This window comes from Coregonus lavaretus, assembly GCF_964263955.1.
Source record: "Coregonus lavaretus genome assembly, chromosome: 15".
Classification (NCBI taxonomy): domain Eukaryota; kingdom Metazoa; phylum Chordata; class Actinopteri; order Salmoniformes; family Salmonidae; genus Coregonus; species Coregonus lavaretus.
In genome coordinates, this window is record NC_140002.1 from 4,890,412 (window position 1) to 4,906,591 (window position 16,180).

At 41.7% G+C, this 16,180-nt stretch overlaps 2 protein-coding genes across 4 annotated transcripts in view; both read left to right on the forward strand.

Moving 5' to 3' along the window:
* Nucleotides 1–799: 799 nt before the first annotated feature.
* Nucleotides 800–10,104, forward strand: LOC311142977 (uncharacterized protein). 2 transcript variants are annotated; one of them, XM_084178757.1, is made up of 4 exons: nucleotides 800–855; nucleotides 6,261–6,422; nucleotides 7,652–7,696; nucleotides 7,915–10,104. In XM_084178757.1, the coding sequence occupies exons 1-4, from the start codon at nucleotides 815–817 to the stop codon at nucleotides 8,147–8,149; spliced, it is 483 nt and encodes a 160-aa protein (XP_084034883.1). In that variant the 5' UTR covers nucleotides 800–814; the 3' UTR covers nucleotides 8,150–10,104. The 2 variants fall into 2 exon arrangements, with proteins under 2 accessions (XP_084034883.1, XP_084034884.1); XM_084178758.1 differs by lacking the exon at nucleotides 6,261–6,422 and having other exon boundaries at nucleotides 803–855.
* Nucleotides 10,105–12,905: 2,801 nt separating this feature from the next.
* Nucleotides 12,906–16,180, forward strand: part of LOC311142969 (AF4/FMR2 family member 4-like) — a 36,185-nt gene continuing 32,910 nt past the window's right edge. For both annotated transcript variants that reach the window (XM_084178746.1, XM_084178747.1), the window contains exon 1: nucleotides 12,906–13,190. The gene's annotated coding sequence lies outside the window, so the exon portion shown is untranslated. The remainder of the gene's footprint in view (nucleotides 13,191–16,180) is intronic.

Consider the following 16,180-nt stretch of genomic DNA (forward strand, 5'->3'; position numbering starts at 1 on the left):
TCCACTTTTAATAACAACAAGTCAGGAGATGAGATGTCTTGTTGGACCAACTATTCGACAGTTAAGAGGAGCAACAACCTGCATACCATCCTGCATCCCACTGCTGGCTTGCCTCTGAAGCTAAGGAGGGTTGGTCCTGGATGGGAGACCAGATGCTGCTGGAAGTGGTGATGGAGGGCCAGTAGGAGGCACTCTTTCCTCTAGTTTAAAAATAACAATATTCCGGCGCAGTGATTGGGGACATTGCCCTGTGTAGGGTGCTGTCTTTTAGATTGGATGTTAAATGGGTGTCCTGACTCTCTGTGGTCGCTAAATATATTGGCAATCCCTAGTAGGAGCAGTTCTCCATAGGAATGCATGGAATGCTACAGTAATTCACTTAAATGTTTCAAGGACAAAATTACATGTATTTAAGTATTTGTTCTGTTATAGTGGGGACAGTAACAAAGTGCACTCTCTAAAAATATATACTTTAAGGAACATGTTTTTATATATATATATTATGTGTAGCTCACATAATTTAATTCAAAAGTATGCTTTAATGTGTCTGTAATATAATAAATGTGTCAAAAACTAATGCAGACATTAATGACTGCATTTGTTTAGCGTCCAAACTATAGATTTCAATTGAGGAGTACCAAGATGGTTGCGCGGTGGCTTCAATACAGCGCCGCCTGTTAGTCATCCAGGGTTTCTACACATCATTGGCATCAACCATAGGCTTTTGATTGGTTGGCGGTGTCCTCATGTCGCCCAATCCGCATCTTTTTGTTTCGCCATCCCGGAAGTAGCTACATTTCGACTAAACTGCAACATGGCGACACCCATGCACAGAATTATTGCCCGTCGGCAAGCGTAAGTTTGTTTATTGCTCAAATGCTTAAGTATTTTGGCATACTTACTTGATTCAGCGTATTTAGTGATCACCGTGTTTACTTAGAGCAATAAGTAAGACTGAGCTGCGAGTAGCCGGCCGCGACCGGGAGACCCATGGGGCGGCGCGCAATTGGCCCAGCGTCGTCCAGGGTAGGGGAGGGAATGGCCGGCAGGGATGTAGCTCAGTTGGTAGAGCATGGCGTTTGCAACGCCAGGGTTGTGGGTTCGATTCCCACAGGGGGTATGAAAAAAAAAAAGATGTATGCACTAACTAACTGTAAGTCGCTCTGGATAAGAGCGTCTGCTAAATGACTAAAATGTAAATGTAAACAATACTGGCCTTACTAAACGCTGGTTAGCCAACGTTAGCTAGCTACTGTACCTACAAAGTTGTTCAGTTGTTTGAGATGTGGGCAATAATGATGTACAAAGTTAACAAACTAAATGGTTACATTTAATAAATAGTATACGTTTATTTGGCAAACAAGCATACATATCCTACTGTCTGCACGTTGGATAGCCGCCACATAAGTTAGCTAGCGCTAACGTTAGCTGGGTAAAAGCGTCCGTAAGCTTCCCAACCGAAACAGTTCGTGTATTTATGACGAAATGGTCATAAATACACGAACTGTATGGTGACTTTAATGTCTTCGTCAATGTTTTTTTCCGGCTGTTCGTAGAGGCCTGCAATTTGGGGCGTTCGGAACACCTGTTATATCTATTGGTCCATTTTTAAGCTAGGACAGGCGTGGGTGCACCAGTACAGTAGGTGGCATTAATGCACAATAATGTTGGATACAAGCTGCGATAAATCCCACAGAAGAAGGGGCGGGGCGACAATGGTAGCTAGCTAGCCGTACACCGGTAGACAGTGTCCTTCGTCCCCGCCTGTCAGGCATTGGTTTCCCGCAGTTTTGTTAGCGAGGGCAAGTGTTCGGCAGGCGGAAGCGAAGGACACTAGTTTAGCCAGCTAGTCCGTTACACGGGAGGCCTCCTACCTGCTGTGCTGTCAGGCACGGTTTTCTCCGGGTTCACAGCAGGCAGAAGGCGAGGGCTACACACCGTGTGCTAGCAAACTAGCTCATGTGTCGCTAACAAGCTAGGTAGCACATGGTGTCGCCCGAGGCTCCCGCCTGCTGTGCTAGTTAGAGCGACCGGTAGGTAGACAGTGTCCTTCGTTGCCAACTCCTCAGTAAGGAAAGTAGCTATTGGCTGTCCTAAAAGTCGCTAAATGACGTCATAGCCTAATTTGCATAATTGGACATGTGCATGTAATTGTGATGGAAGCTGTAGGAGAGAGCAATAATGTCGTGGGAGGGACAAAAAGTGAGTAAAAAACACCCAACATTTACATCCCGCCCTGAATGTAAGGCCGGCGGAATCAGCCAGCGGCGGCTTCCCGCATGCGCAATTCATTTGCAGTCTGGACGCGGAGGGGTGAACATCTCCTGCTCTGACTGCAGCTGGGAGGGACTTCTGCGTGAGGACTGGGCTGCCTGTGAGTGCTTTGGGACTGGGGTAACAAAGCACCCGCTGCTTGTTGAGAAGAGTAAGAACGATACGTGCTTTCACGTCAGTCTCCAAACGTCTCCAATAACACCAGAAAAAGTCGCTAGATTTGTCGATAGTTGCTTTTTTGAAAATGTGTCACTAGAGGGGTCTGAGAACTCGCTAAGTTGGCAACACTGCCCACCTGTTGGGCACAGTTTTCCTGCAGTGGGGGTTTCATGCAGGAACCAATGGGATGCTCGAGGGGGGTGTTCATGCGCTTGAGAAATACTGCACCAAACATCTTAGTTAGATGTAAAATTGAGTGACTAAGAGCTTCTCGGCAAAAACATAAAAATTACGGATTTCTTTAGTTATCTTAGATTCATTCTGACTATTTCATGGAAGTGTATAAATGACTAAAATGTAAAAATGTAAAGTGTATACTGGCTACGGCGTCTTGAGGGACACAGTAATATTTTTCAAGCGAAGGTCTTTAGGTAGTATGCGAGGCACAGACATTCACTTTGCCTAGCTGAGTTCTGCTAGGAGCAAATCGAACGTAGTATGCCTTAACTAACGTTAGCTATCTAGCTAACTTGCTTGCTAGCTAACTAAAAGTGAATTTTAGACAAAATATCCACAGGAAAGTATTGTTCACCCGACTTTATTTTCTCTGATGGAGAACAGTCAAATTATATGACATGTAGATTTTTCGTTTAAAGATTGAAATCCGAATAAGTAAAATAAATTCACACAAAAATATGCCGCTTGTTCTTCATCCTCCCCTGATTCAGAATATAAAATTGTCATGGCATGCTTGGTTCAATAGCTATTGGCGTGAGAAAAACGAATGTCCAATATAAAACTAATTTTACCTCCATACCAAACCATATACAGTGCCTTCGGAAAGTATATACAGCCCTCCTGTAGCTCAGTTGGTAGAGCATGGCGCTTGCAACGCCAGGGTTGTGGGTTCGATTCCCACGGGGGGCCAGTATGAAAAATGTATGCACTCACTAACTGTAAGTCGCTCTGGATAAGAGCGTCTGCTAAATGACTAAAATGTAAATGTTAAATATTCAGACCCCTTGACTTTTTCCACAATTTCTTACGTTACAGCCTTATTCTAAAATGGATTAAATAAAACATTTCCCTCATCAATCTACACACAACACCCCATAATGACAAAGCGAAAACAGGTTTTTAGAAATGTTTGCTAATTTATTTAAAAAAAAACTTAAATAACACATTTACATAAGTATTCAGACCCTTTACTCAGTATTTTGTTGAAGCACCTTCAATTATTTTTTCCCCCTTATCAATCTACACACTATATCCTATGGTGACAAAACGAAAACAGGTTTTTAGAATTTTTAGCAAATGTATTACAAATAAAAAAAACAGCAAAACCTTATTTACATAAGTGTTCAGACTTTTGCTATGAGACTCAAAATTGAGCTCAGGTGCGTCCTGTTTCCATTGATCATCCTTGAGATGGTTCTACAACTTGATTGGAGTCCACCTGTGGTAAATTCAATTGATTGGACATGACTTGGAAAGGCACACACCTGTCTATATAAGTTCCCACAGTTGACAGTGCGTATCAGAGCAAAGACCAAGCCATGAGGTCGAAGGAATTGTCCGTAGAGCTCAGAGACAGGATTGTGTCGAGGTACAGATCTGGGGAAGGGTACCAAAACGTTTCTGCAGCATTGAAGGTCCCCAAGAACACAGTGACCTCAATCATTCTTAAATGGAAGAAGTTTGGAACAACCAAGACGCTTCCTAGAGCTGGCTGCCCAGCAAACTGAGCAATCGGGGGAGAAGGGCCTTGGTCAGGGAGGTGACCAAGAACCCGATGGTCACTCTGACAGAGCTCTAGAGTTCCTCTGTGGAGATGGGAGAATCTTCCAGAAGGACAACCATCTCTGCAGCACTCCACCAATCAGGACTTTATGGTAGAGTGGCCAGACGGAAGCCACTCCTCAGTAAAAAATACATTACAGCCCGCTTGGAGTTTGCCAAAAGGCACCTAAAGACTCTCAGACCATGAGAAACAAGATTATTTGGCCAGAATGCCAAGCGTCACGTCTGGAGGAAACCTTGCACTATCCCTACGGTGAAGCATGGGGGGGGCAGCGTCATGCTGTGGGGAGGTTTTTCAGCATCAGGGACTGGTAGACTAGTCAGGATCGAGGCAAAGATGAACAGAGCAAAGTACAGAGAGATCCTTGATGAAAACCTGCTCCAGAGCGCTCAGGACCTCAGACTGGGGCTAAGGTTCACCTTCCAACAGGACAACGACCCTAAGCACACAGCCAAGACAACGCAGGAGTGGCTTCGGGACAGGTCTCTGAATGTCCTTGAGTGGCCCAGCCAGAGCCCGGACTTGAACCCGATCGAACATCTCTGGAGAGACCTGAAAATAGCTGTGCAGCAACGCTCCTATTCCAACCTGACAGAGCTTGAGAGCATCTGAAGAGAAGATTGGGAGAAACTCCCCAAATACAGGTGTGCCAAGCTTGTAGCATTATACCCAAGAAGACTTGAGGCTGTAATCGCTGCCAAAGGTGCTTCAACAAAGTACTGAGTAAAGGGTCTGAATACTTCTAAATACTACTAAATGTGTTATTTCCGTTTTTTTATTTGTAATAAAGTAGCAACATTTCATTATGGGGTATAGTGTGTAGATTGATGAGGGGGGGAAAACAATTTTAGAATAAGGCTGTAAAGTAACAAAATGTGGAAAAAGTCAAGGGGTCTCAATACTTACCGAAGGCACTGTACCTACCGGCTCTCTAAACAGTTGGGTAAACAATACTTTCCTGTGGATATTTTGTCTCAATTTCTGAGCAGCTGAAGGACAAACAACTGGTAGAGTAAGTTTACATTTAATTTTATTAAACATTCTGGCTTGTAAGAAACATTTGCACGATTTTGCAAGCATTAGTTTCAGGCTGTGTATACCAATTCATTGTGTATTACAGCCTGATTAATCAGACTAGCTAGCTAACAAACTACTTGGGAGAGACTACAAGAAAACTGCTGACCTGCAAAACAATTAACTAAAATATAAAACAGACTCTTACCTTGACTAAACATCAGACTGTTACCATGGTTACACCTAGGATATTCAGTCTGAAAGAAGTGTCTAAAAAAAAAAGATGTAAGAGTCTCTAGAAACCAGAATGTTGAATAGAATGATATTTACCCGCTGATTGCTTCGGACAATGTTCGGTTAGGCTGGGCCATATAGTGCAAGTGTTTGTCGCGTGCGATAAAACGATATACAGACCAGCACACTGAAGGTCGGGTTGATAACGCTTCCCTGTGGATATTTTGTCTCAGACAAAATGGTTGGACAACAGATAAAGTAAGTTGAAATCTAGTTAGTTCAACATTGACTTGGAATGGGACTGTTTGGAAATGCTGAGCCTACATGTTAGAGACGAGAGTGTAAGTATTTCACTCTCAAATTCTGAGGCTAACCCTAACCTAATTTTAATCAATTCTGGAGGTTTGCACGTCAGGAGTGTCCGTATAGCATTTTCCCAAACTACTCAAGTACAACACTAGCGACTGGGGAACAGGCATAGTGGTTGAGCTAGCAACTACCTGTGCTACATTGGTCTCAAGATCTCTTGACAGAGGCTTTAAAAACTCAGATATAGTCAGGGAAGCTACTCTACTCTTCTGAACAATGGTCCTGACTGTGCACTTACCCTGATTTGACCAGGGTAACCATTGGCCCAAGAAACAGCAGGGATTATCCAACTATTGCTACCAATGTAGTGAGGGGCAAGGGGCCATAAACGTGGTGGGGGGGGGGGGGGGGTACACAATGTTTGAGTTAAGCCTACCTACAGTTATTGATAACTATTTTCTTCATACAGGGAGGCAAATAAACAACATGTTCGGTGTCAGAAGTGTTTAGAGTTTGGACACTGGACGTATGAGTGCACTGGTAAACGAAAATACCTTCACAGGCCATCAAGGACTACAGAAATGAAAAAGAAACTGAAAGAAAATGAAAATAAACAGGTCAACACCACAGGGTAAGTCAACCACAAGTATTTATTTGTTTTGGGTGAGTGCTGTCTTGCTAAGTCAGCTTGACAGTAGATCACTTTTGAGTTCTGAAGATGTTTTTAACACTGGAAAGTCACCATGGTTGTGTCTATTAGGGAGATTGTTTTGGTCCTCTGTAGCTCAATTGGTAGAGCATGTCGCTTGTAACGCCAGGGTAGTGGGTTCGATCCCCATATACTGAAAAATGTATGCGCACATGACTGTAAGTCGCTTTGGATAAAAGCGTCTGCTAAATGGCATATTTACATTTACATTTTTAGTCATTTAGCAGACGCTCTTATCCAGAGCGACTTACATGAGCAATTAGGGTTAAGTGCCTTGCTCAAGGGCACATCGACAGATTTTTCACCTAGTCGGCTCGGGGATTAGAACCAGCGACCTTTCGGTTACTGGCACAATGCTCTTAACCACTAAGCTACCTGCCGCACTATAGTAAAACGGAGAGGTAGGCCTACTACCTGAGCATATCCAATAAGAAACACTGATTTTCATTTTCTATTGCAGAACATTTACCCTAATGAACGTGACCCTGGTGTATACCATTTGATGTCAGTTCAACTTTTGAATAGGCTGAATAGTCATAATTTTGAAGACTTCAAATCAGTATTTTATGGGTACAATGTACTGTAATAGCCTGCCTGAGTTTACAGGAATGGTTTGCTACACGGATACAGCTGTAATTAGTCTGTGACAGTATTTACAAGGCTAGTGGTAGCTTAGCTTAGTGGGGCGGCAGGTAGCTTAGTGGTTAAGAGCGTTGTGCCAGTAACCGAAAGGTCGCTGGTTCTAATCCCCGAGCCGACTAGGTGAAAAATCTGTCTGTGCCCTTGAGCAAGGCACTTAACCCTAATTGCTCCTGTAAGTCGCTCTGGATAAGAGCGTCTGCTAAATGACTAAAATGTAAATGTAGTACTCTAACCCAACTTCATAATTGTCTAGTACTGCCATCTAGAGGATATACAGTAGAACTCCTCATTTGGGAGTTAATTTCCTCTGTATAGTGATTCAATACATTTACATGTACGTAATTTAGCAGACGCTCTTATCAAGAGCGACTTACAGTTAAATGGTGCATACATTTTTCATAGTGTTACCGAGTTTCTTTTCACTTTTAATTTCCCCTGGTTGGTTTTGAATAATCTTAGGAATATAGGCATGTTGTTACTAACTATCTTAATCTATATTCACTATTCAGACCAGGAAAGGAAAGCTCCAATGAGAAAAAAACAAAGAAGAAAAGGTAACTGTCACAGCGTCACTTTTTAGCTCTAACCCCCATAAAATGGTTCTAACATTATGATGGTTGCAGATAGAACTCAAATGGCTAGAGCATAGTCCATACACCTTTCTATTATATGCAATAGAGATCTAGGCTATGCCTGCACTATGCCTTCTGCAATGTACTCACTATTCTGCTTATGTAATAATGGTTTTGTATATTGTGCCACTTGCTTTCAGGTCAAGGGATGCAAGTAGTAGTAGTAGTAGTAGCAGCAGCGATTCTTCAAGTGACTCATCGTCTGACAGTAGTGACTCCTCAAGCTCTTCGTCGGACGACAGTGACAGCAGTAGTGACAGTGCTGACAGCTCTAGCTCCTCTTCCTCCAGCAGCTCAAGCAGCTCGGCCTCTGATTCATCAAAAGGCAGTGACTCAGATCAAGGTCCTCCCAAGAAGAAAAAGAAGAAGAAATGAAGAAGATTGAGCTGTATTCTGTTCCACCATGACATTAACCTGACACCATCCACTCTGAGCCTGTAGTTGTTCAGGAGCTGTCTTACAAAGTATACGGTGTAAATTGTAATTAACGAGCAGCAGGTTTGGGTAGGTTACTTTCTAAATGTAATCAGTTAATTACTAGTTTGTTACCTGTCAAATTGTAATCAGTAACGTAATCTGTTTACTTCCCCTAAAGAGGCATTTAGAAAAGGGATCCATCAAACGCATTTGGTGTGTCATGGTAGTGGTCTCTGACTTGTGATCAGACTTGCAAACTTAAACTTGCGCATTTTTTAAATGCTAAATTGAATGTCATTAGTTAGGTTTCAGTCTAATTGGCGACAGATTTTCATGTGAGTATTAACAAATCTGCATAAATAAAATCTGGTCATTTTCCCACCAGAGATGTTTTCATCAAATTGACTTGTTGTGGATAAAAGCCTGTGCGTGATGACCTAGTTCACATAAAAATAACGTTTGCGGTTAAATTCCCATGTACCGAATAGAAAATACAAACTCTATTGCGTTATATAGCGAATGTGCCCACTCGGGTCTTGGCACGTGCGCTCTAGCCAACAGCTCGCAGATACAGTGCGGGTATAGCCTACATGAGATTATTATGGACAAAAGAGCGATATTATTTTAATTTGTCAAACGGCAGCCAAGCATCGGTCATCATGTCACCAGAATAAGACCCTCGATATTTATTGAAAGGAGCAACATCACCTTGCACTTTCACCACCCTGTGAAGGTCATCATGACTTATTTTTTTTATCTGTAGTCTAATAAACTGCATGCTTTCCCGAGGCTTAATGGGAGGACCACACACCATATCATCGCGTGACTCCAAATTTACTTCGATATGATGCTTATTAAATCAATATTTACACATGAGCTTCCACCGCCATTTCTCACATAATTAATTTTATAGACACAAAATCATCCCACCATTTAGTTTTGTTGACATTTTGAAAGTTTACCTACAAATGTGCTCTTTCCATCAGGCCTGTCGTGATGTTTTTTTGTACTTTACTCGCATAAAAAGTTTGGATGGAAACCTGCTTAGTGAGAACAGAAAGGTGTCAACATCCTTTCTGAATTTAAAAGTACTCCTCTAGTTTTTCAAAAGGATCTGTAATCTGATTACAATATTTTTGCTGGTAACGTAACTGATTAGTTACATTTTTGAAATCAGATTACATTTAACTGATTACATGTAATCCGACAAATAGTGAGGAATTTTGTATTTACCGTTTGACAGAACGTATTTTCTCGCCTGCATTTCTCCCTTGTACAGTCAGTGAAAAGGTGTGGGCATATCTCAACTTAATTTCAAATCACAAGCTAGTAAATTCGTCTAGATTTAAAATGAGAAATGTATGTGCTTTTTACATACTTGCTGTACTTCCTCACTTTCTTCTATTGCTTTTGAGTGACTCCATAAATGTACAGCTATGTAGCTACTGTTATGCATATTACTTTTGCTACTGAAAGATATGTAATGCATCATTTGGGGGGCCTGCAGCATGAGACGCTGCACACTATCATGACCCTTTTCACACTATCATCCTGACCCGAACTGTACTGTGCTGGCTCACTTTTCCCCCCCAGTACGATTCCCAAAACAACCAGCCCAGTACAGCTTGGTTCTGGTTGTAGTGTGAACCGTGTTATTGATTCTTTTGAGATTATTAAAATGTATCCCCCCCCCCCAGATGATTATAAATGGGAAAATATACAATTTTATGGACTGTTGATAAACTGCCATTTTAGGAAATTAGCATGGACTGTTAGGCTAAGCCCAACTGTGTGATCATGACAATGTATCCCCCTGCCCCCTGTAAATTGGTCATGCTTTTGATTTATTTTGTTTTTATACCTAGTGCCACATCCTTTAATAATTTTTGAATAAAAGGGCATTTGCAAGTGTCTTCACTTGTTGGGGTTTTTCATGGGGGGTTTTTCTCCATCAGATGGAACAAAGTCAACCATTTAGAGCACTTGAGTACCTTAGAAAGTGTAGTAAATTGTATGCATTGGTGTTACTCTTTAAAAAAAGATTGCAGTTTTGTAACTGCAGTCAACTGGTATTTTGGACACTAATTGCAGAATAACTGCAGTTACACTGCAAAATCACTGTAGTAAAAAATATGTATTTTGGATGCAGTATTAGCAGCATACTGCAGTTATACTGCAATCTGACTGCAATCTTTTTTCATAAGGGATTGCACCGCTGTAGGGCCATCGAAGGTGTGCCCGGGCATGGGGCTAATGATAGAGAAGTGTGTGTGGGGGGGGTGCTTTCCCATACGAAGGGCCAGGTAGTGTAGAGGGTAGTGAATGGATCTCTTGGCGTAACAGCTAAGGTGTTGGGTTGACAGTCGCTGGGCCCAAGTCACAGTTTAAGTTACACTCAAATTCGCTGCAATATCATGTTGTAGCGACCTTGGCTAAAAAAATGGCTACAGTGCCATAAGGCAATGTTTCCCAACTCCGGTCCTTGAGTACCCCCAACAGCACACTTTTGTTGTAGCCCTGGACAAAAACACCTGATTCAACTTATTTACGGCTTGATGATTAGTTGACAAATTGAATCATGTGTGCTTGTCCGGGCTACAACAAAAATGTGTGCTGTTGGGCAACACTGCAATAATGTGTTGGACTTAGTCCTGATCGGGCCATCCCTGGGTAAATATACCTTTAATCTGTGACCTCAGTTTGAGTCCTGATCGGGCCACCCCTGGAATTTGTCAGCAGTGGGATGGCACTCCAATGGGCCTAAAGGTCAGAAAACATACAAGTTGCATAACATGAAGCCTATGACCAGTTTGAGGTCACAGGGTTTTCTCTCAAGGAAGCATTGCATAGGTGTGTGGGACTTGCAACTAGAATGTTTGCAGGGTTTTTGAGGTGATACAACAAGGAGGAAAATGTCAGAAAATAACCATTTGAACAGTTTGCTACTACAGTGGATGAAGGAGCAGAAAAAGCGTGGAGATGTGGACATGGACAGCGAGGAAGAAGGAAAGGAGCTGAGTGTAGAGGGAAGTGGTGTGGCGAGGAAGATTGGCGTCAAGTACAGAAATAAATAAAAAAGTACTCCGGTAGCTCAGAAATTTAACCTGATGAATTACTTGCGGTGGCAGGTGAAGATGGCCGAGGTCGAGCCTCGTCCCGATGATGATGGTGATGAAGATGATTCTGGCCCAGTGGGAGTGAGATTTTTGGAGAGAATGTATTATTGCCGTCTTGCTGATCCATATATGGTGTCATGCTGGGTGGAGGAGAGGTTGGGGACTGTTGGGTCGGTGAAAGTGACTCGAAGTGGACTCCTGATGATTTTTTGCGCTTCTACCATCCACCACGCGATTAGGGACAAGAACTGTGACTTGTATTGCTCTCTGGAGCAGGGCACTGTTGAAAGGAGTGATAACTGGGGTGATGTTAAGTGTTGAGGAGGATCAACTGAAATTGAAGATCCTCTGTGTCGCCTGTTGTTTGGTGCGACGCAGACCCTGTAGAAAGCGTAGTGAAACAGAGAAGACACTGTCTGTCCTGCTGAGTTTTGATGCAGAGTCTTTACCTGACAAATTCAAATTAGGATGTGTCAGTTATCCCGTGAAAGCTTTTGTCCGAACCCATTAAGGTGTTTTAGGTGCCAAGCTTATGGTTATGTTGCAGCAGTGTGTAGGAGGGAGATTCCTAGATGTGAGAAGTGTGCAGGAGGACATGAGACAAAGGAATATGTAGTATCGGTGGAAACAGTTGTGTGTGTGCTGCAGGTAGCCAAGAGATCGCTTGGTCGATTCCCCGAGCCGACTAGGTGAAAAATCTGTCTGTGTCCTTGAGCAAGGCACTTAACCCTAATTGCTCCTGTAAGTCGCTCTGATAAGAGCGTCTGCTAAATGACTAAAATGTAAATGTAAAATGTGTTAACTGTAGGGATACCCATGATCAGAAGTGTCTGGTGGGAGAAATGCAGGTTAAGGTTGCCAGGATCATAGTACAGGTGTTGTATGCTGAGGCAGTGAAGAGGAGAGGAAGATGGATACAGGGCGTGAGGAGGCTGAGGCCAATAGAGAGTGATAGGAATAACATGTGCTTCAGTAAGGTTGGTTTCTGAGCATTCATAGCCATGTTTATCAGCTGTACCACAGAAATGGAATGTCAATCACAGAAAATATATGTTGTGGTGGTAGCTGCAGATAAGTACTTGGGTGTACGAGATTTTACTGCAGAAGAGTTCCAAGGTGTGTTGAACGATACTGTCCCGTAAGATAGGGCCAAGTAGTGGAATAGTGGTGAGGTTTTTTAATGCGTGTAGGGCCATTTTCTTCCCTTCTCCACGTCCTTTTCCCTTCCCTTTTTGTGTGATGAATTCACTCTCCATAATAGTAGGCGGAAACACAGGGATATATAAGAGAAATAGATTAATAGGAGGCCGTGACCGGTCTCATACTCCAGTACAGTAGCATGCGGTGTATGCAGCACCTTTCAGTTGGTTGCGACCCGCCAATACAAATTTGAAGAAGAAGAAGAAGCCTGGGTCAAATGATGAAATTCCTTGAACGCTTTCAGAATAACTTCATTTTAACAATTTAATTGGTAAATGTATCATTAATTCATTGATGTATCTATTACAAACACAATAACAAAATACAACTTTCCTCTCAAATAGTATTCATGATCCGAATCCTGAGAAAACGTCGTGATCACGTGATCAAGTTTAGGGAACCGAATACATCCCAACTGCTGGCTTTCATGCATCTGCTCATCGCTGCCTAGTTAGGCACCTTGCTAGCTTTTGTTGTAAAAGTGGATAGAGAAAATAATGACGACTAATTTTCTCCTGTCATCACAGCTATACTTGATAGAGGATGTAGCCTGTTCACATGTTTTAAGTATTTTTACTATTATTGTTACATTTTTGTCGGCTTCATTTCGTTAACTGGAAAGTGGAAAAGACAAAGGGCTTTCCAATAGCTAGAATGGTTTGGGCCTAAAAAGAAGACAAGAGGTAATAAACAACTAACGTTAGCTAAAATGTTTACTGTTATTTACTAGTTAGCTGTTATGGTAACAATTCCTTTGCATTGCAATTTAGCTATTGTGTGTGTATATGAAAGGTGGCTAGGTTGCCAGTAATATCGAGCAAGTGTGGTAGTTACTATTAGCGAGCAACAGGATAGCTAGTTTACGTTGTACGTCGTTAGCCAATGCTAGCAAGCTAACTAGTTATCCATGGTGACACCCCTTTGAACGTTTATGTACCTTCGACAATGTTATTCAAATGTTAACATTTGTTGACAGAATTAAGTATTTTTCTGACCTTAAGGGGGAAAGAGTTAATTTACACTAGCGATTAGTTGATTAGTTGTCATTTTGCATGGACGGCTAGCGGTATCATTCATGAGGATTTTGTCAACTGTCTGAAGCAGCGAGTCCGACATTCATCAAACATCTCTGGTCATTTTTGTTTGGAAGTCGTTGAACGTGATTTTAATAAATTCAGTTATGTTTTATTACAACAAACAAGTTAAACAGGAATGTATCCGAAGTAAATGAGTACTGTACCTACTCGTCTTTTTTGGAATGTTTACAACTAATGAAGTCATAAATAATAATCTGACATTACAAAACCTAGCGAGGCACTCATCAGCCTTATTTTCCTGAGAAAATAAATAAAAAGCCAGTGTCAGAAGGAAACCTAAATCAGAAATAGTACCGATTGAGAACCCTCTCTGCCTAAATGATCCGCTGGGTGTTGATAGACAAACTAATCAATTTTTCATTAAAGTTATTTTTCTCTGATTTTATATCAAACCAGACCAATGCATGATGGCATCCCTGGCTTAGTGGTCAAGTAGGCCAAGTAGTACTCTTTTGAAATGTGTGTATATATATATATATATATATATATATATTGTTTTTTTGTGTGCCATTTACATGAGCACTGTTTACTTATAATTTCTTCAATGTGAACACCAGCGTCTTCACTTAATAAAAAATGCTAAATATCAGAATTTTTCTCCAATGACAGTTGACTTGCTGGGTTTAGGAAGCCATTTTAAGTGTTACTGTGGGGGAGGGGCAGCCTCAAGTCTTACTAGTTGCTACATAATTGCCAATTTCACTGAGGCATGCCCTCTGCTGGCAAGCATAATCCTTGGTAACTGTTTTTCTTGTTACAATGTAAATAAGGGGGGGGGGGGGGTTCTGTTTATGTTGAGTAGCATAAACCCGTAGACTGTCAAGTAATACTTTTAGATGGGGTGTTAGTGAAAGTGGGGTTGTATTTAGATGAAGTAATTGTTTACATTCACACTTTGTTGTTTCTCTTGGGACAGAAATTAAGTAGCTAGCCTATCACATCATTCGATAAGTACAGGGTTGTCTCTTTACGTGCTCATAGCTATGCTTCTGTGTGAAGTCTTCTCAACTTCCTGTTTAAGTTTGCTCAATGGCGTCAGCTAGCTTGACTGTTTTCTGAGGCCAAGTGCGAGCTTCTCAAGAATGTGCCTTTACAACCGAGTTATTACAGAAATGTTTAGGGTATTGTTTTATCTGGCGGTGAGGTAAAGATTTTGCAATCCTAGTACAGTTTTAACCAATGTCATACCAGCAAAATAAACCAATTTAGGCTACATTCACTCACTGACAGAATGTAGCCTAAATTGGTTTATTTTGCATCTTACAAGAATGCACAGGGCAGGTTATCCATCCAAGATAGCAAACACTTAGACTAGCCTACCCTAAGTTTAGTCTATTGTTTTTTTATAACAAAGCTGGGAATAATCTATTGTTATTTTTCTTTTTCTCTCTGCAATGTTGGGAATGGCCCGTAAGTAAGCAGTTCACTGTTACATGCTGAACACACCGGCTGCGTTGTACACATACATGTTATTCAATCAATTCATCCAAACTGCTTGTGCGCGTCAATGAGCGTCTGCGTAACCAGGCGCTAAAATAGAACTCTGTTCTATTTTAGACACGTGACGCACTGCAAGTCCCGCCTCTCCCATCTCCTCATTGGTTTTTAGGAGCATATACCCACGTGGGTGATTGATAGATGAACGAGGTCCATGCTTCAGTCCAGTTGGTTGTAGTAATACACCTTAAAGTTGGTTGCGCATGTTGAGTTTGTCTATCCCCACCATCCACAGAAGAAGAAGACGGAACTAGGAGAGATTACTAGAAACTAACTAGGTTTCCTCTTTTATCTGTTGATTCATTGTCAGAGTAGAGAACACACAATGTTGTCTCAATGGGTCGATATTTGTCAAACATCCAGAAAAAAAGGTCCTTGTACATTTCAGGTAAAATAACAACCCAATATTTATATCCCAGGACAAATTAGCTAGCAACAGCAAGCTAAATGTCCATGAATGTTTAATGTGTTTTGGCCTGTCCCCAAATTAATATAGTTCCGAGTTTGTTTAGATATTTCAACCAGCGTGTCCTGATGGGGATAGACAAATTCAACATGCGCAAGTGCAGAGCTGGTTTGGTCATCGTGTTAGTCTATGCCTGTTGTTTACGAAGCATGTGACAAATTAAAATGGATTTGATTGCAGTCAAGGATTGATGAAACTGCAGATTTGGCCTACCCGCTGACAGCAAAGCAACAGATTTTTCCGCAATGTGTGTTCAGATCCCCGTCTCTAAAGTATTCAGACTAGACTATTAAAAAATATATATATTGTTCCTGCCAAAACAAGCACCTGGACCTAGACGCACTGCTGTGCACAGGTTTTTTTTAGTCAGACCAGTTTATATTCGTATATACACCAAGTGTACAAAGCATTAGGAACACCTGCTGTTTCCATGAGATAGACTGACCAGGTGAATCCAGGTGAAAGCTATGATTCCCTTACTGATGTCACTGAAGGGGAGAAGACAGTTTAAAGAAGGACTTTTAAGGCTTGAGACAATTGAGACATGGATTGTGTATGTGTGCCATTCCGAGGGTGAATTGGCAAGACAAAAGATTGAAGTGCCTTTGAACAG

Excerpts from the sequence above, each read along its gene's own strand:
- LOC311142977 (XM_084178757.1), top strand. The coding sequence starts at position 815 with ATGGCGACACCCATGCACAGAATTATTGCCCGTCGGCAAGC. Across the intron at positions 856-6,260 it reads ATTATTGCCCGTCGGCAAGC|GGAGGCAAATAAACAACATG; the intron begins GTAAGTTTGTTT and ends TTCTTCATACAG. Across the intron at positions 6,423-7,651 it reads AAACAGGTCAACACCACAGG|ACCAGGAAAGGAAAGCTCCA; the intron begins GTAAGTCAACCA and ends TTCACTATTCAG.